Raw genomic sequence first — 20,524 nt, 5'->3', positions numbered from 1 at the left:
AAATAGGGCTTAATAATTTATTTTCATTAATTTATTTTCATTATTCTCCATACTTATGGGCTTTCATCTAACTTTTATTTTCCATTCTGTTGTTTGTAGAGATTATTTGTTCTACCTTAATCTACTACCATTCACTCATTATTATAAACTCCATTCCATCTGAATGCTCCACGAGGGCAAGGACTACCTTACAAAAACTGTGCATCTCTCTTTCTTCCCCTTACCCCTGGCCCAGTGTCTACACAGTGTCCTGAGCACAGTGGGAGCTTAATGCAATTTTGTTGAATGAACAAACATAGTTACATAGATTGTCAGTATACTTTTCTTACAATAATCCTGTGTGGTGAATTGGGCAAGTATTATTATCTCATTTTACAAATGAAGAATAAGACTGTCTGAAAGGTTAGGTGACTTCTTCATGGTAACAGAACTAGTAAGTTTCTCAGGTCAGTCAAAACCATGTCTTCCTAATTCCAAGATCACATGGCTAATAACTGTCAGAGACAAGATTTTAACCTGGTTCTTCAGACTTGTGCCTAGTGATCTTTCCACTGGAATGTTATTCTGGTGGATTGAATTAAATTACAGAGTCACTTTAATGGCCATACGAAAATATCTGGAATCCTATTTATGCCTTAGTATATTTTCTTATGTTAGTGGTTTCTCTCCCAACCTTGCATATCTACTTTGCTTTCATCCTAAGGTGAGTTAAGCTGAGACACATTTAAAAAGAAAAGAAATATAGTGTTCGCCACTGGAGAACAATGGTTTTTCCCCTGCAAAAAAAAAAAAATTCATTTCATAGGTCAACATAGTACTTTGGCCTTGAAACAAAGTTGGTCACTTTAAGGCAATTTAGAGTTTTCTTAGTACTTATGGCTACTGCTTCAACAATATAGAAACATAAATAATTGCTGAAAGAGGTCACTCAGCAAAGGTCTTATATTCTCTTAACCTATTGGCATCTGCTTGTAAGCTAACAGTTGTTGCTAGCATCATGTTTCTTCATCAGCAATTATCATAGAGGCTATAAGTTTTCCTTATTACTATAGTCTTCAGCTCATATTCATTCCCAATAAATAAGTCTGCATTGGTTCAAATAATTTTATCTATGCCACTCTTTGGAGAACGCTTGAAAGACTGTGACTGGTTATAAAATGTAGTGATAATTTGAATTTAACATAACCTTGCAATTAGACATATGTCTAAGAAGTATAGATTTGTGCCTGGTGAAAAGTCTAAAAACCACAGTTTTTAGATCATCTATTTTTGACTATTCTAGGCAACTCCCTAAGGCTATATTTGGCAGAGACAAATGGAGGAAATTTCCTCCTATACCAGTGAAATCCTATGTTGAGCTCTTATTTCAATTTTATACCATCTAATTAGCTTATAATGGTTAAAAAATTGTAATATTCAACTCTTGGTACTCTCAATGTGACATCTTATCCAGTGCCCAACATACTATTGGAGAAACTGAATAATATCATTCTTCAAATTTAATTGAGATAAAGGTAGTCTTACACTTGAATTCCAAAGATGAACTTCATAAGCATAAGAGGGAAGAACCATGGGTAGATATTAGTTAATCTGAAAATAAATACCTAATATTTAATGGATTACTGGTTCAATATGTGTGATATGATGCCCAAGAAAATGGCATTGAGAAATATAGCTTACAAGAATAATGAAGTGAAAGTCCTACTTTGTTCCTCAGGTTATGTCTGTAATATTGTACTCAGTATGGGAATCACAGTTTAGGGAGGAGACTGAAAAGGTGGAGAACATTCAGAGAAGGGCAACTAGAATGGTGAAGAAGATCAGTTAGAGGTCCCAGAGATGTTTAGCCTGAAGAAGAGAAGTCTTCGGAGGTACATGACAGCTTCATTCAAGCACTTGAAGGACTAACATGGGGAAGAAGAATTAAACTTGTTCCGTTTGGCTCTTAGAAGCAAAACTAGAGACAATTGAAAGGAGGCAACTTTAGGTTAGATAGGCTTCAACAGGAACAAATTTAATTCTTGTTCCTAGAAACAACCTGAAATGAAATGGGTTACCTCAGAAGGTACTTAGTTCTCATTGGAGGTCTTCAGGCAAATGCTAGATTTTTTTGTTGTTCAGTTGTGTCCAATTCTTCATGACCCTTTTTTGGGATTTTCTTAGCAAAGATATTGGAATGGTTTGTCATTTCCTTCTCCAGCTCATTTTACAGATGAGGAGACTGAAGCAAACAGAAAAGTGACTTGCCCAGGGTCACATAGCTGGTAAGTGTCTCGAGGCTGGATTTGAACTCAGGTCCTCCTAACTCCAGGCCTAGCACTCTATCAACTGTGCTAGCCAGCTGTCAAAGGCTAGATGCTGCATTTAAATAAAATCCTAAGACTGCAGCAAAATATGCAACAAAAGATTCACTGTGACTATGTTGGATTTATATCGTAGGAAACACAATATGCAAAATCATGTATTAATAGACTCAGAAAAATCTTCTGACAAAGTACAACATTAATTTAATTAACTGCCTTGTATGTCATAGGCAAATATGGGTCATTTAAAAACCATATGCTAACATAATATACAATGTGGAAATTCTGGAAGTGTTCCCATTTATTGCAGAAGTAAAGCAAGGTTAGATGCCCTTATTCTCCAACATTATTTGACAAATGCTAGCAACAGCATTATGAGAAGAGAAGAGAAGCCAAAATATTGGTGAAGAGGAGGCAAAATTATCATCTCTTTTTGCAAATACATACTAGTTTACTTGGAATATCACAGGGCGTTGGCAAAAATCTATTAAGATAATTAATAACCTCATTATGTAGTAAAATATAGAATATGTCCACAAAAATCATCAGCATCTCTATATAATAATAGTAGTAGGAATAATAATAGTAAATAATAGCTGCCACATATGTGTGTATGTACATACACACACACACACACACACACACACACACAGAGCTTACTATGTGCCAGGCACAGAGCTAATCACTTTACAAATATCATCTCACATAATCTTTACCACACTGGAAGGTAGGTGCTATTATTATTTTCATTTTACAATTAAAGAAACTGAGACAAACTGAAGTTAAGTGACTTGCTCAGGGTCACACATTTAGTAAGTTCTAAGGCCATATTTGAACTCAGATCTTCTTGACTCCAGGCCCACCACACTCTAACCTCTGTACCACATAGCTGTCTCAATAAGCAAATCAAAGGAAAAATAATAGGAAGAGAAACTCCATTTAAAATAATAAAAGTGCATGAAGTATCTGGGAGTCAATGAACCAAAGCATTCTTGAGATTTGAAAAACACAAAACACTCTAAAGGAAATAAAGAATGGCATAATTATTCATTGTTGAGCTATATCAATATGATAACAATACATCGATGTTGATTTAAAGAAGACTACAGTGATGAAAATAAAAATGTTACTTTGTAGACCAAGACAAAATTATAACATTCACTTATTAGAAAAAAGGAAAATAAGTTAAAAGTAGGAAAGAGAAAGGAATTGCACTAACAACCCTCAAATTATATGATGAAGCAGGAATCAAAAAATTATCTGGTTTTGGTTAAATCATTTGAAAAGTGGATAAGTGAAACAGAGCAGATATAGAAATAATGAAACCAGATCATCTGAAAAATAATCTTCTCTATCAAGGACCCCCTGTTTGATATGAAATTCTGTGCAAATAGGATAGCTAAACAGCAAAAAAAAAAAAATAGTATTAACTAGCTTCTTATACCAGGACCTTACAATAAGTTATAAATGGGTACTTGACTTAAATATAAAAACCCATAACATTAAAAAATGTGAAGGAAAACATGGAGGTACCTTTCAAAAGTATAAAGGGAAAATTATTTTTTAAAAATATTATTTTAATATATTTGTTGATTTCAAAGGTTTTTTTAATATCAGAATTTCTCCTAATATCCCTACTTTTATTCTTTTTTTTTTTTTAGGCAATTGGGGTTAAGTGATTTTCCCAGGGTCACACAGCTAGTAAGTGTCAAGTGTTTGGTCTGAGGCAGGATTTGAACTCAGGTCCTCCTGACTTCAGGGCCAGTGCTCCATCTACTGCACCACCTAGCTGCCCCCTACTTTTATTCTTTTTAGAGACTACCATATGTAGCAAATAATATTTTCAGAAAAAAGAAAAAGAATAGGAAAAATGAGCAAAACTTATCAAAATATTGAAAAAGTTTGAAATATGTGTAATACTTCATACACCATGGATCCTTGCAAAGAAGTGGAATAGGGGTATCTTATATCTCCTCCTTGGGGTATTGGTTTTTTCTTTATAAATCTGAAACATTAACATTTGATCAAAAAATCTATATATAGCAATAATAACCTATCTATTGCATTTTTTGTTTTTACCAAATACTCAAGATGAATTTATGTAAATACTGATGTTGTCCATGATAAAAGCATGAGACAGGAATCAGCAGGATTTCATAAATGATAATGTTCAGTAGAGTTCATCTTTACAATTACACAGTTGATTGAGAAGGGCAAAGAAAATAAGATCCCACTACACTTATCATTTATGAACTTTTAAAAAATGCGTTTGTTGCAGAAGAATACCATGCTGCTTTAAATGATCTCTCCTGAAAAAGTATCTTTGTTAAAAAAAAAATCATACAAAATTCATTGAAGGATAATACTACAGGCAATCTTGCTCATTAGCCATCTGATTTTTAAAATCAAGGAAGATATATCCCTTCCCAAAGGTTTTGCCCCTGTCATGCAGAAAATTCAATGTGAAATCCAATCAAAGAAAAATTTCTTACAAATGATGTAATCCTCCAGATGCCCCTCTTTTCAGGTAGCATTTTGCAAATTGAATCAATTTGCATTACAACATCTACTGTATGAGATATATAAATACTTGAAAAACTTCATCCTAACTATTTGCATAGGAGAAAACAAGTGGATGGTGAGTTCCTATTGTTCAAACTGTTTGTGAAAGTGAATAGACATGCCATAGATCCAGCCTATTATGGTGTATATTTGGACAGACACTATAGTTAGGCAATGAACTAGCTTCAGAATTAAATGGGAAGAAAAGAGGAGGAGGGACTGCATTTGAAAAATTGTATGGTAGTAGTAGGTTTTTTTGTTTAAACATTCATTTAAAAAAATTTTAGTTCCAAATATTTTCCCTGCCTTCAACTCCTCCCTCACTGGTGGGGGCCTTCTCCAATCCTCCTAATCTATATCTTACCACTGGACCCAGATGGCTCCAGAGGAGAAAGTGAGGCTGCTGACTTTGCACAGTCCTCCCCCACTTAAATCCAATTCACTTGTAAGTCATGGTCCTTATGTCATGGTCCTTGTTGAGAACAAAGGACAAAGAACAACAACATCAACCCCCACTCAATGAAAAGGCAAGCATAATACTATTAATTATCTATGTGAAGTCATGCAAAACATATTTCCATATTAGCCATGTTGCAAAATAAATAAATAAAAACAAGTAAAATTAAGTAAGTGGAAAAAATTTGCTCCGAGCCATACTCAGAGTTCATCAGTTCTCTCTCTGGAGGTAAATAGCATTTTTCATCAAGAGTCCTTTGGAATTGTCCTGGGTCATTTTATTGATTAGAGCACCTCTTTTACAATTCATTGTTATAATATTCCTGTTAGTGTGTACAATGGTTTCCTGGTTTTATTCATTTCATTTTGCATCCATTCATATAAAGTACAATGGTTTCCTGGTTTTATTCATTTCATTTTGCATCCATTCATATAAGTCTTTTCAGGTTTTTCTAAAACCATCTTGATTGTCATTTCTTGTAGCATAATGGCATTCCATCACAATCATATACCACAACTTGTCCAGCCATTCCCTAATTGATGAGTAGTATCCCCTTAATCTCCAATTCTTTGCCACCACAGAAAGTGCTTTTGTAAATATTTTTGTTCATATGTGTCCTTCTCCTTTTCCTTTGATATCTTTGGGATATATACCTTGTAGCAGCATTGCCTTTGGGCATAATTCCAACATATTTCCAGAATGATTGGACCAATTCACAGTACACCGAACAGTACATTAGTGTCCCTATTTTTCCACAACCCCCTCCAGTATTTGTCCTTTTCCTTTTCTGTTATGTTAACTATTCTGATAGATGCAAGGTGGCACCTCAAAGATGTTTTAACTTGCATTTCTTTAATAAACAGTGATATGCTTTTATATTTTTATCCCTTGGGCTTAGCACAGTACACAATATGTAATAGACACAGTAAATGCTTGCTGATTTTCTTTGAATCATCAGAAAGATGTGTAACCATAAAAGGATGCAGGGCTGATTATGTGATAAGGGTAAAGGAGAAAGGATGGAAAGCTGATATGCTCTACTGGCACCTAAGCAATGTCAAGAGATTTAGAGGAACTGACACAGCACATTGGGTATAAAAATTTTATGGGATGACATACACTGGAGTTGCATTGTATCAGGAATGGACAGGTTATAGTCTGTACCGCTGAAGAGAATACCTGCATCAGTGAAATAACAGCTTATCAAAGTGCCCAAAAAATTTTGGGACAAGCATTTAATAAAGTACCTATTATGATCTTTTGTGAGGGAAAATAGAATAATAGATAACAGTACAAATTAGATATGTACAGAACTGGACAATTGGCTCAACTTAACAAAGTCATTGATGGTTCATTGTCACTTTGTCAAGAGCACTTAATGAAGTTCTACATGGCTCTATGCTGTCTGATATTTTAAATAATGGCTTGAATAAACGCATTGTCGACATGCTCATCAGATTTGCAGATGATACAAAGCTGGAAGTGATAATTAACAATAATAACAATTAACTCAAAAGTCTTATATTTTAGTTCAAAATATGAGATGTTCACACAAGGAAAGTCAGTATTGAATACCTTTTGGGGTCTGTCACCAAGTCCTTTTTCAATGATAGGAAAAGAGAAAAATAATGATCTGCTTATAAAGACTATGTGACTTATGTGGCTACTTTTTATGAATGTGATAATGTATGTATCACTAGTGGCCTGGTATCATGGAAATCTGCTGTTCTCCCTTACGGAGATCTCATTGATCTCCCTAATAATAGTTCTAATCAGGATCTAGTTCATGATGTTAAATTTTATATTAAATTGTCTAAGAAATCCCCTTTCTCTGTCTCTCCCTTTCTTGAGACTAACCATTTTGCTGAATGTTCTGATGTTTAACTTATAAAAGAAAAGCAAGAAAATGGTTGCTCTAGGATGGTTTTCCTTAGGATGACCCTTATACTTCAACTTGGAGAGAGTCTTTTTTTCAGCCTCGACAATTTAACAATGATGAGCTATAATACATCACTGGGAAACAACCAGTATTTCAAACCTGCCTGTGGGACATTGTTCGTTTGAATGGGTAATAATCTATTGTAATATCCAATTAAAATGTTAAGGCTTTTGTAAGCTAATGGGAGTAAGAATATTCCTTCTTTTATCACACAGGATGTACAATGAAGGACACTAAGTCCTGGAGAAGAAAAGACTAAATAAAATCACAGTGTCATTCACTGGTATTATGTCTTGCTTCCTAATGACCATGATCCACAACTCCTTGATACAGAGCAGATGTTGTCTGCAGTTCTGGGGAAGCAGGTGGAGATTTGATAGATTTGTCAACATGTACAAGTAGAAACAAAACTCTGCCAATTTTAAATCACTATATGTTGTCAGGCATGATGAGTGTTTCATTAAAAAAAAAAAAGGAGGAAAGCACATTGATCAAGGCCAGAGTCACAGTCAAGATGGAAGTTTCTAGCTGGGCTCCAGCTCATTATGAAAATCAGCTGACATTCTAGTCTTTCAAAGGGAGAATAACTAATATAATCTGATGAGAGACATTTTCCTGCTGCTACAAATCACTTGTTGCTCTCTTTGATCAAAACACACTGAATGAATTCTTTACATATAATTTCCTGAATGGAGTGCAGTTTACACATTGCTAAAAATTGTTACATATAATTTCGAGGTGACTTGGTGTCTTTCCATATCTCGTTCTCATTGAAATTCTGTTCTCTTAAAATTTTATTATTATTGTGGGATCTTTTTTTAATCATTCTAATTCAATTTTATTTAATTTTCAGCTGTAAGTCCTCTCCTTACGTCTCTCTTCCCCCATATAGAGAGCAAGAAAAAACAAAACTTATTACAAACATTTATAGTCAAGCAAAACAAATTCCCATGTTAGCCACATCTGGGAAGGAGGCGAGGGGAGGGGTGTGGGTATGGGTGCACATATACTTCATTGTACACTCTGAGTCTATCACCTCTCTATAGCTGGAGATGGAAAACATGTTTTATCACACAGTCTCTGGAACTGTGGCAGGTCATTGTGTCAGATTTTTTAAGTCTTTCAAAGTTCCTTATCTTTATAAAATTGTTATTATTTCCTGATTCTGCTCACCTCACTTCTTATCAGTTCATGCAAGCCATGCTAGGTTTCTCGGAAACCATCCCCTTCATTATTTCTTAAAGCACAATAATATTTCATCACATTCATTTAACATAGCTTCTTTAGCAGTTCATTAATGGGCATACATTCCTTCAGCTTCCAGTCCTGTGCCATCTCAAAAAAGAGCTGCTTTAAATATTTTTGTACATGTGGGCCCTTTTCCTCCTTCTTTAAACACTTTGGGGACCTAGATCTACAAGCAAAATCATTGGGTCAAAGAATATACAATTTTTAGTACAATTTAGTAGGTTTTGGAGCATAGTTCCAAATTGCTTTCTAGAATGTTTGGAACTACTTCACAGCTGCAGCAACTGTGCTTTAATGTACCTGTTTTTTCCACAGCCCCTAAAGCATTTCTCATTTTTCTTTTCTATCAAGTTTGCCAATCTGAAAAGTGTGAGGTGGTACTTCAGTTTTAATTTGCAATTGTCTAATTATTAGTGATTTAGAACAGTTTTCATATGGCTATTGATAACTTGGTTTTCTTCCTCTAAATATATCTTATTGATATTTTCTAACAATCAATTGAGGGATGGCTTTTAATCTTACAAATTTGAATCTGTTCCATGTATGTCTTAGAAATAAGAACTCTATCTAGACACATATGTGTATGTAATGAGACTTTTATCAAAGAAACTTTCTGCAAAGATTTTCCTAATTACCTGCTTCTCTTCTAATTTTAACCACATTAATTTTGTTTGTGCAATTTAAAAAATTTTTATGCAATCAAAATTACCTATTTTACTTTCAGTGAACCTCTCTATCTCCGGTTGGTCATGGACTTTTCCCATATCTGTAGATTTGAGAAACAATTTTTTCCATGCTCCTCTAATATTTTTTATTTCATGACCCTTGATGTCTAAATCATGTGCTCATTTGGATCTCATAGTGGTATTCAGTTTAAAGATGTCGGTCTTTACTTAGTTTTTGTGAAACTACTTTATAGTTTTCTCAACAGTTTTTGTTGAATAGTAAGTTCTTACCTCAGTTGGGTTTATCAAACTCTAAGCTGCTGTGCTCATTTGTTTACTATATTATATACCCAATCTTGTTCCACTTATCAGCCTATTTCTTGCCCAATATGAAATTGTTTTGGTGATTATGGCTTTGTAGTATAATTTAAGACCTGATACTTCTAGGCCCTCTTCTTTTCTACTTTTTTCCCTTTAATTCTCTTGATAATGTAGACCTCTCATTCCTCCAGTTGAATTTCGTTATTATTTTTAGTAGTTTTGTAAAGAAATCTTTTGCTCATTTAATAGGTATGGTACTGAATATGCAAATTTATTTAGGCAGTTTTGTCATTTTTATTATATTGGCTCACCCATGAACAAGTAATATTTCTTGAATTATTTAAATTGCCCTTATTTGTGTATCTTTGTATCTGTATTCATATAGCTCTTGTTTGTGTCTTGGTAGGTAGCATTCCAAGCATTTTATACTCCATGTAGTAATTTTAAATGGGATTTCTCTTTTTATCTCTTCCTTCTGGACTTTGATAGCAACACACAGAAATACTGATAATTCATATGGGTTTATTTCATATCCTTTAACTTTGCTGAAAATGTAAATTATTTCAATTAATTTTTTAGTTGATTCTATAGGGTCCTCTAAGGAAATCTCATGTCATCTACATAAAGTGATCATTTTGTTTCCTCTTTCCTCTTTGTCTATGCTTATTCTTTCATTTTTTCTCATCTTACTGCTTTTGAATAGTAATAGTGATAATAAATAACCTTGTTTTAGTGCCAATTGTATTGGAAAGACCTCTGGTTTATCCCCATTTTAGATATATAGTTATAGGTTTTAGATAGATACTACTTATTGTGTTAAACCTTGTTTATTCTTTTGCTTTCTAGTGGTATTAATATGAATGCATGCTGTCTCATAAAAAAAACTGCCTGATGATGTAATCACAGAATTTATTGTTTTTGTTATTAATATGATCAATAATGGTCATAATTTTCTTAATATTGAACTTGTCCTGCATTCCTAGGATAAATATAGACTGATTATAGTGTATCATTCTTGTGCTATGTTTCTATAGTCTCCTATAAGTGTTTTATTTAGGCTTTTTCCATTAATATTAATTAGTGATCTTGGTCAATACTTTTGTTTCTCTGTTTTGTCTCTCCCAGGCTTAGGTATTAATGCCATATTTGAATCATAGAAAGAATTCTATAGGATTCTTTTTTTTTCCTATTTGGAATAAATTATTTCATAAATGTTTGATAGAATTCACCTGTAAATCCAACTAGTCCTCTTTTATTTTCTTTAGTAGTTGACTTATGGCTTGTTCAAACATAGTTTTTTCTAACATAGTTATGTAGATATTCTTTCTTTTTTGTCAATCTGATCAATGCATATGTTTTATTAATATTAAATATTAACAAATTTATAAATATAATAAATAGTACCAAATGGTACCCAATAATATCTTTTATTTCTTCATTGGTTATGAATTCACCATACACACACATCTATGTTCATTAATTCTAATTATCCAAAAGAGAATTGGAGGGAAAGAGGTAAGGGGGAAAAGAGTAGCAGACTAAGGGGGACAATAGTCAGAAGCAAAACAGACTCTCAAAGAGGGTACGGGGGGGAAAGAGAAGGAAAAGGATAAGATAATAGAATGCAGGAAAATACAGTTAGTAATCATAACTATCAATGTGAATGGCATGAACTCACCTATAGAAGAGGATATTTGACTGGGTTAGACCCAGAATGCAATACTATGTTGTTAAAAAGAAACATACTTGAAACAGAAAATACACATATAGTTGACCTTTTTTTTCCCGCTTTTTGGTGAGGCAATAAGGGTTAAGTGATTTGCCCAGGGTCACACAGCTAGTAAGTGTCCAGTATCTGAGACCAGATTTGAACTCAGGTCCTCCTGACTCTAAAGGGGTAGCTCTATGCACTGTGTCACCTAACTGCCCCTTCATATAGATTTAAAAGAAGAGGCTGGAGAAGAATTTATTATGCGTCAGCTAAAGTAAAAAGGGCAGGGGTAGCAATCGTGATCTCAGACAAAGCAAAAGCAAAAATAGACCAAATTAAAAGAGGTAAACAAGGAAACCACATTTTGCTAAAATGTATCATAGACAATGAATTAATATCAATACTGAATCCACATGCACTAAATGGTATAGCATCTAAATTCTTAAAGGAAAAGTTAAATGAATTACAGGAGGAAATAAATAGTAAAACAGTAATAGTTGGGAACCTCAATTTTCTCCCCTCTCAAACCTAGGTAAACCTAACCTTAAAATAAAACAAGAAAGAAGTTAAAGAAAGGAATGGAATTTTAGAAAAAGTTATGTGTAATAGAGCTCTGGAGAATATTAAATAGGAATAGAAAGGAGTGTGCCTTTTTCTCAGCTATTTAAGGTACCTTTACAAAAATTAACTATATATTAGGGCATAAAAACCTCAAAAATATAGAAAAGCAAGATGTTAATGCTTCTTTCTCAACTGTAATGCAACAAAATTGTATTCAATAAAGAACCTTTGAATCATAGATTAAAAATTAATTGGAAACTAGAAAGTCTTAAAGAATGGATGAGTCAAAGAATGTTATAGAAACTATCTATAATGTCATTAAAGATAATGAAAACAATAAGACAACATACCACAACTTGTAAGATGCAGCCAAAATACTTAGGGGAAATTTTCTGTCTCTAAACACTTACATCAATAAATATAAAAAGAGCAGATCGACAAATTAGGCATGGAACAAAAAATACTAGAAAAGTAGCAAATTAAAAACCCTTAGCTAAATATCAAAATAGAAATTCTGAAAATAAAAGGAAGATTAACAAAAGTACAAATAAACAACCTATTGAATTAATAAATAAAACTAAAAACTGCTTTTTAAGTCAATGAAATAGATAAGCCATTAGCTAATTTGATTTTTTTTTCCATGTAAAAACAATTTTTAACATTTATTTTTAAAACTTTGGGTTCCAAAGTCTCTCCCTTCCTCCCTCCCCACCCACCCTCATTGAGAAGGCAAGCAACTCAATACAGGTTATACATGTGTAGTCATGCAAAACACTTCCATAGTAGTCATGTTGTGAAAAACTAACTCTATTTACCTTCACCCTATCCTACCCCTACCCCCCGTTGATTCTATTCTCTCTTTGACCCTATCCCTCCTCAGAAATGTTTGCTTCTGATTACCCCCTCCCCCAATCTTCCCTCCTTTCTATCACCCCCAGCTCTCTTATCCTCTTCCCCCCTATTTTCCTGTAGGGTAAAACAGATTTCCATACCCAGTTGAGTGTGTATGTTATTCCCTCCTTAAGCCAAATCCAATGAGAATAAGATTCACTTATTCCCTCTCACCTTCCCCCACTTCCCCTCCACTGTAAAAGCTTTTTTCTTGTCTGTTTTATGTGAGATAATTTACCCCATTCTACTTCTCCCTTTCTTCTTTTCCCAGTATAATCCTCTCTCACCCCCTAATTTTGTTTTAGATAACATCCCTTCATCTTCAACTCTATCTATCTATCTATCTATCTATCTATCTATCTATCTATCTATATGCTAATTTGATTTTTAAAAGAAATAATGATAATAAAGATAATGATAAGCATGGTGTAGCTAAAGTACAAATTCTGGTTAATGTCAATATTTGCTAACTAATTCAGTAATAAATACTAGTTCTGCAACGAACAGAGCATTTTGTTGATTTAATAGGGCTTTTCAGTGGGTGATTCTAGCCCAACATTCCAAAAATTACATTGTATTGACTTTTTATATATTTGGTATTTATTGTCCATATTGTAGAACATGAACTCCTAGAGAGCAGGAATGGTTTTGATTTTGTCATTATGTTCTGAACACCTGACATAGCGTTTTCTACATAGTAGATAAAAAGTGCTCTTCAAGATTCATTTAACAAAGCTATGTGATTTGAGATTTTTATTTTTTAGATACCTGCACATATACATTAAACATATAAGCTTCCTCTTTTTAGTGTATAAAGAATAAATGAATTAAAGTAGGTTCACTTCATGGTGTAGCAATTAAAGAGAGTAGAAGTGTTGCTTTGTGCTTTGTCTGAAAAATTATGCTATAATGCTCCTGATAGCACCTGAGCTTTGAAAGAGAACTAGGTCAAATGGCAGCTGATTGAAAACCATTTTTGCTGAGGGAATATTTGAGGGAATCACATAATGTGAAGATTGTTGAGATGTCTTAGATTGAACCCACCTTTAACTAGTGGTGAGGAAGTATGGGTAGAATGAGAGAAGTGAGTACAGAAATAAAGGCCAATGAGACTCAGAAGCAGAATATAGCTGTGTTGCCCAGAGTGATCTGATTCTAGGCTTTCCCCCCTTTTGTTACATTGGTTATAACTAGAGGTATCCATGGGTAGCATGAGTATCTATTTAAGGTCATGGTAAATTCCGTCAGAGCTCACAAGGTGTGCAATAAAGTTGGAGCAATGATGACAACTATGGTTTAATAATATTTATAGCTCACATGTTAAACTGTATTAACTCTGATTTTTCATATCTAGAGAAGGCTCTCGGGTAGTATGCAGGTATGCAACATTTTAACAATGCTCATTTGATGGTTGTAATGTTTGCAAAATCATAGAATTTCAGATTTCGATGGAACCTCAGAGATGACCTCGTTCAATTTGTAGCTGAAAAGAGTTCCCTTTACAATATACCTGACAAGCGGTCATCTAGCTTTTTGCTTAAAAATCTCAAGTGAAGAGCAGCCCACTACATTGAAAAGTATCCCATCATACCTTTGGATGACACTAAATACTGAGAAGTTTGAGGGGTTTTTTTTCTCTTTTATAAGCTTTATGTTTTCCTCTTTGCAGCTTCTGCCCATTGTTCCCAGTTAGGCCCTCTGGGCCTAACTGCTTCACCCTAAACACATTGTTATAATATTGCAAAATATTTCTTTTCTTTTTACACATTTTTTTCTTTAATTTATTTTAAACAGGTTATTTGGCATCACATCAGTAATCCAAACAAATTGTTCGAGCACTTGGAAGATCATAGTACACCCAAAGTTGTCCTGGTATCATCATGCCAATCCCATCCTATTACTGGTGACATACTATACTCTGGCGACTCTGATTCGACTCTGGCTACAAGAACCCATTGTAAGTGTAAAAAGATTTTTCATGGTCTTTTCTGAAAAATATCTTTGGTAGGGAACTGTAAGTCCCTTTCAGAGAGAATCTGTGTTCCTAACTCAGTTCAAAAAATGTTTATTGTGTATCTACTGCATACATGATTTGGGATACAAAGGCAAAAGTGAGACAGCCCCTGTCCATCTCCCTTCATACCAACTGGATAGGAAGACAGCACCTCTAAAACAGTTTCTTACAGAGGTGTTTGATACTGTGAGTATTGCCACTTTAGATATGGAAATCACCTAAATGAGCACAAATTCTACTACAGCCATAAGACATACTGATATAAGTAAATATGCATCAATGCCGAAATAGGAGAAGACTAATAACCTGGGGTAGGGAGGCCACAGTGTTCATTAAAGGTCTGCTACAGGAGATAGTACCTAAGATGAGGCTTAAAGGAAGCCAAAGTGTGGTGAGTGGTAGACATAAGGGGAGGTACACTCCAATGATGCGTGACAGTCTTTGCAGTAGCACAAGAGATGGGAGGTGGAATGTCAAGTTTAAGGAATAGCTAATAGGACACTTTGGTTGGAATGTAGAATGCAAAAAGAGTCATGATTAGAAATAAATCTGGGGCAGCTAGGTAGCGTGACAGAGCACCAGCCCTGGATTCAGGAGGCCCTGAGTTCAAATCCAGACTCAGACACATAACACTTACTAGTTGTGTGACCCTGGGCAAGTCACTTAAACCCATTGCCTAGCACCCCCCCAAAAAAAAATTGGGACAGCTAGGTGGTACAGTGGATAGAGCATGGGCCTCGACGTCAGGAGGACCTGAGTTCAAATCCAGACTCAGACCAAACACTTGACACTACCTTTGGGACCCTGGCAAGTCACTTAACCCCAATTGCCAAAAAACACAAACAAACAAACAAACAAACAAACAAAAGAAATAAATCTAGAGGGATAGTTGTTGGACTGATTATAGAGGTCTTTAAATGGTGAGCTAAGTTTATATGTTATAATAGAGACGCCATCATCAAATCTGTGATTTAAAATTTTAATTTGTCAGCTATGTAGAGGATAGATTGGATAAGGAAGAAAGATTAGAAGAAGGAAAATTAGTTATGAGTCAATCAATCAAATATTCAAGGCAATGGATTAGGTCTTAGGGATACAAAGATAAAAATGAAATAGTCCCTGCTGTCAAGGGGTTACATCGTATTGAGAGACAGAGCTTGTACATAATATACAAAATGAGTACAAGTATGTTGAAAAAAGCCAGTTGATAAATAGTTTGGCCTTGAAATCAGGTAGTGAATCATTCTTTGTGCTTGTCTCCCCAGTACCTAGTATAGTACCTGGTATATAGTAGGTGTTTAACAAAAACTTGTTGATTGATTGATTGTTTGAATGGAGAGAAAGGGGCAGATAGAAGAGTTTTCAATCAGTGAAGGGCCTATAGTAGTGTGTTTCCATCACAAACAGTAATATGCACTAGTATCATAAGTCCCAAGACTGCAGCTGTCATTGTTTACTTGCCTTTTTCAATTCTAATTTTTTCTCTTTTCTATTTTTTTTAAGTTAACAATCAGGATTTAAAAAACAAAACAAAACAAAAACAGGCAAAAAAACCCCTTGAAGTTGTAATGGTAAAAAGCTAAAACTGCTTCTGAGGGCTTGTGTATATATATCTGGGATACATGTCCCCTCATCAATTAGATGTGATCTGTCTCTAGCGCCACTGAACCCTAACTGCACCAGGATAAAGAATGTCTAGTACTTTCCAAATTTAATATTTCCCTCTCGTCCCTTCTTACTTGTTAACATCCCTAAGGATGTGCTAGTATATTCATTCCCACCCAAGCTTTTGACTTCCCTTCATCATTTGCAGGGCTATATTGGGATAAGGGCAAACTCTTCTCTAAAAACATATTGTTTGGTTTGGGGTTCTGGGCTTTTCAACTCTCTGGACTACAGCGTCTTATATTTGCAAAGGGACCATTCAGGAACTGAGACACGTAGGGCTACAACCACAGCGAAGTCTTTAATATGTACAGGAAACTTTTCTGCAGTGTTCATTTTTTCCCAAAAAGTCAGTATTGCTAGGTTATTGTCTGTTACCAAGGGCAACACATCAGAAATTCAATTCCCATAAGCAGTACTGTGCTGAATTCTTTTTCTTCTTCACCAATTCATAGTCTATCCATCATATAAACCTTTCTAGCTTTACTTATTTAAGAAGTAAAAGGAATGTGATCTCTCTTATGGCCTCAAGATCACCTGAAACACACACTTCTCATTTGTTACAAAGGTGACCAAAGAGCAGACATCAATTATCAGTGCTTTCTTAACACTTATTTTGCACCCATTTTCCCAACTGATATCAACAGTAACTGGTACAATAAAGGCAAATACTCTGTGCTATTTTCTCATGTTCCATGATCCCAGTCCTCCTGAGAAGAAGGGTTCTTTTTTTTTTTTCCAGTCCATAGAAGGGAATGAGAGAGTGAGGGGAAATTCACTGTGTTATCTGTAATGGACATTAACAATAACACCTTCATAATACAAAATGATTGTTAAAAGCTGGTTATTGACATTCTTGAGTCACATTAATAGCTATTCTAGATGGACCAGAAATAGAAAAGAATCAAGGGAGGGAGGGCACTGGATATTCTCTTCTTATGTACCAATTTCATTAGGTGGACAAAGTTTGAATCCAGTTGTCACATCGAGACAAATGAGGATCAACATTTTTGTACATTGGCTTCAAAATACGTATTTCATGATAAAGGAGCCACATATAATTGAACCTTTTGATTCATTTACTTAAAGTTTAGGAGGACTAGAAGACAAATTAAAGAAGTTAATGGATATCTTTTAAAAAAAATATTCTTGTTCTAAATACCTGAAAATTTGCTTTCCACTATAGGCTTCAGTATACCTTGAGATACTGTAGTTATGATCCTTAAACTACACTAACAGTAAAGTGTGGGATCCAGTAGTGCTCACAAAATGTTTCAGTGCCAATGTACTTAGAAATGGCTGTGAAAAACTGTCATCATTTTCAAGAATGACAAAACGTGATTTCTTACACGTACACAAAAGATGAAAGGTAAAGAAGGGAAGCTATAGAGTATCTCAGGGAGACCACTTAGGGAGATATATTGGGAAGTATAGATTATTCTTATGATTTTTTTCTGTGTTTTAGGTTCAGGATGATGAAACCAATGATGAAGATAAAGATATGTCTTGCAGTCCCGTGCAAATCACTGCAGAAAGAAGGCGAAGTCTGTGGTATGCAACCCACTACCCAACTGATGAGAGAAAAGTAAGGCTTGGAGAAAGCAACTGCCATTTCCCACCTTTATTTTGCCTCTTTTTCAGGTATTTTCTTGTTGAATCTGAGTAGTGGTCCTAACACAGGTATAATGACACAGGAGCCCAACTGGCTCAAACACAAAGGCTTTGATCTAGAAACAAATGTAGTTATTATCTTCCTTATAATTATCAAAATGAATGTCCACAAGGAAAGGAGTGAGAGAGTTAGTTTCTAACTCTAGAACCAAAAAACAGATCAAAATCGTGATAGCTCCACACCAACATTTACTAACAATGCCAACTCTGTGTCAACATATGGGATCCTATACTCAGAACTGGAAGGGACCTTAGAGATCATCTTGTCCAATAGTCTTTTTTATTTTCTTACAACTAATTAAAATGAAGCTCAAAGAAGCTATTTGACTTCCCCATGCCTTCTATGACCCTGAACCCATTATTCTTTCCCAAATACCACTTTGTATTTCATTAATTTATTGGACACAGGAAGTGTGGTTTAAGATATTAGTACATTATTATCTTCAATAGAAAATGTAAAGAAATCATTTAGTCTTGACTAGTGCAATAAATTTTTAGGAAATAGGTTGACTTCTTTACTGAGCAGGGAATGGTTCTCTAGGTGAAAAATTATAAAAGAAGTGATAAAAGAATATAGTTATAAACACATTCTTTACAGAAATTTTATATTTATTTGCACACGCTGATCTGTGCTTTGAGGAGTGGTAAAAATTTGTTCTTCTAGGGGGAAAAGGCAGATTGTGTCTAGGTAAATAAAGAAAAACATGCTTCAGTATGAAAGGCCCAATTATTTTTCACCAATTAAATAGCAAACAACTGGCAATTAAATAGCAAACAACTCCAACATTTGGAGTTAGATAATTGGATTCAAATTCTGGCTCCACTATTTGTAATCTCTATGAGCATGGGCAAGTCACTTATTTAAATTCTCTGAGCCTTAATTCATCTCTTAAATGTAAATTTTATACTAACATGTTTGATCCTATAAATTAAATGAGCTGTCACAAAACTTATCTAAATAAAGCCTTAATTTAGAACTCAGGAAGCCTCATTTACAAAATTCTGTAAAAATATAATAAAGCTATATGGTGTACAAATATTCATGAGAGCAAGCTAAAACAATTTCTTTGTTCCTCAAAATGATGCACATTAATACATCAAACCATTAGGAAATCATCCATATTGTAAGTGGTTGTTATAATTCTTTGTTTGTTTAGGCCAGAATTTATTTCCCAAGAAGTTGTGAAATTAAGAAAAAATAATTATTTCTGCTTGTTTTGGATATGCATTTCTTGAAAAGACAAATTCTCCATTCAAATGACTATCAAATATTCACCCAAAGTGGAGCAAGAAATTAGAATTATTTAGGGAGCCCAACTGAATGTGTCAAACAAACAAGTCAATTTAAAATATTCACCAATATTTTTCATGGAAGCCATTTCCCTATCTTTTAATTTTAAATTTAAAAAAATATTTTTTTTCAACTATTAAGTGTTTAATTTTTTTCTCCCTCCCACTTCTCCCTACCTAACAAGAAAAAAAAAAAAGAAATACAGAGCCTCTATACTGCATAGGCACAAACAAGCAAAACATATTCCTAAAAAATGCATTTTTCTGCTTAATTAGTCTATGATTTCACTGTTGTGAGTTGGGCAGCATTCTTCCTTATCAGATATCTGGAATCGTGGTTGATCAGTCAGTTGATCAGAACTCTTAAGTTTTTCAAAATTGTTTGTTTTTGAAATATTGATTCTATGGTATGTTATTTTTCTAGTTCTGCTTACTTCACTTTATATCATTTTATTCAACTCTTTAAAATGATATTTTCCTTCATTTCTCACATTACAATAGTATTCTATTACATTCATATACCACAATTTATTCGACCATTCTGCAGTTGACATGCAGACCCTTAGTTTCCAGTTCTCTGCCACTACATAAAGAGCTGCTATAAATATTTTTTGTACATATAAGATCTCTTTCTCTCTCTCTCTCTCTCTCTCTCTCTCTCTCTCTCTCTCTCTCTCTCTCTCTCTCTCTCTCTCTCTCTCTCTCTGAAATTTCTTTGCAATATGAGCCTAGCAGTGGTAAAACTGGACCAAAAGATGTGAACTGTTTAGTAACTCTTTGTACATAATTACAGATGCTTTCCAGAATGGCTGGACCTATGCACAGGTCCACCAACAATGCATTAACGTGCCTGTTTTCCCATAGGCCTTCTAACATTAGTCATTTTAGTTTTTGTCATCCTTGTCAATCTAATGGGCATCAGGACTTCATCTGAATATAGAATATATATTTGGCTTTTTCCCAGGAAGAAAGAAGGGGATGATTTGGGATTGGCAGCCTCTTCACTTTTATCCCTCAGGGGATCTGGATCAGATCTCCAGCTTTTCAAGGAGCAGTTAGTTGTGTTTTAATTAGGTTGTTATTTAGAGATAAAGAAGAGCTGAATTTTTCCATTTCCTTCTACTCTCCTATAGTGTTCATGTCCTTCTGTCTTTTTTACAAATGGTTTAGTTTACAAGCTTTCACTAATTGATGAATATAACATAGGTATGGTGGGCACACTCATA

The 20,524-nt window shown here is 34.3% G+C and overlaps 1 protein-coding gene across 4 annotated transcripts in view; it reads left to right on the top strand.

The window, feature by feature from the left end:
- PIEZO2 (piezo type mechanosensitive ion channel component 2) overlaps nucleotides 1–20,524 on the top strand; it is a 505,350-nt gene that overhangs the window by 352,456 nt on the left and 132,370 nt on the right. For all 4 annotated transcript variants that reach the window (XM_078153522.1, XM_020985555.2, XM_078153521.1 and 1 more), the window contains exons 8-9: nucleotides 14,453–14,615; nucleotides 17,803–17,922. In XM_078153522.1, coding sequence (XP_078009648.1) covers nucleotides 14,453–14,615; nucleotides 17,803–17,922 — 283 coding nt within the window. The remainder of the gene's footprint in view (nucleotides 1–14,452; nucleotides 14,616–17,802; nucleotides 17,923–20,524) is intronic.

Source organism: Phascolarctos cinereus, unplaced genomic scaffold, assembly GCF_003287225.1.
Source record: "Phascolarctos cinereus isolate Bilbo 61053 unplaced genomic scaffold, phaCin_HiC Scaffold_4;HRSCAF=312, whole genome shotgun sequence".
NCBI classification, from domain to species: Eukaryota; Metazoa; Chordata; class Mammalia; order Diprotodontia; family Phascolarctidae; genus Phascolarctos; species Phascolarctos cinereus.
The sequence above is the reverse complement of the archived record's forward strand: the minus strand, read 5'-3'. Positions and strand labels throughout refer to the sequence as shown.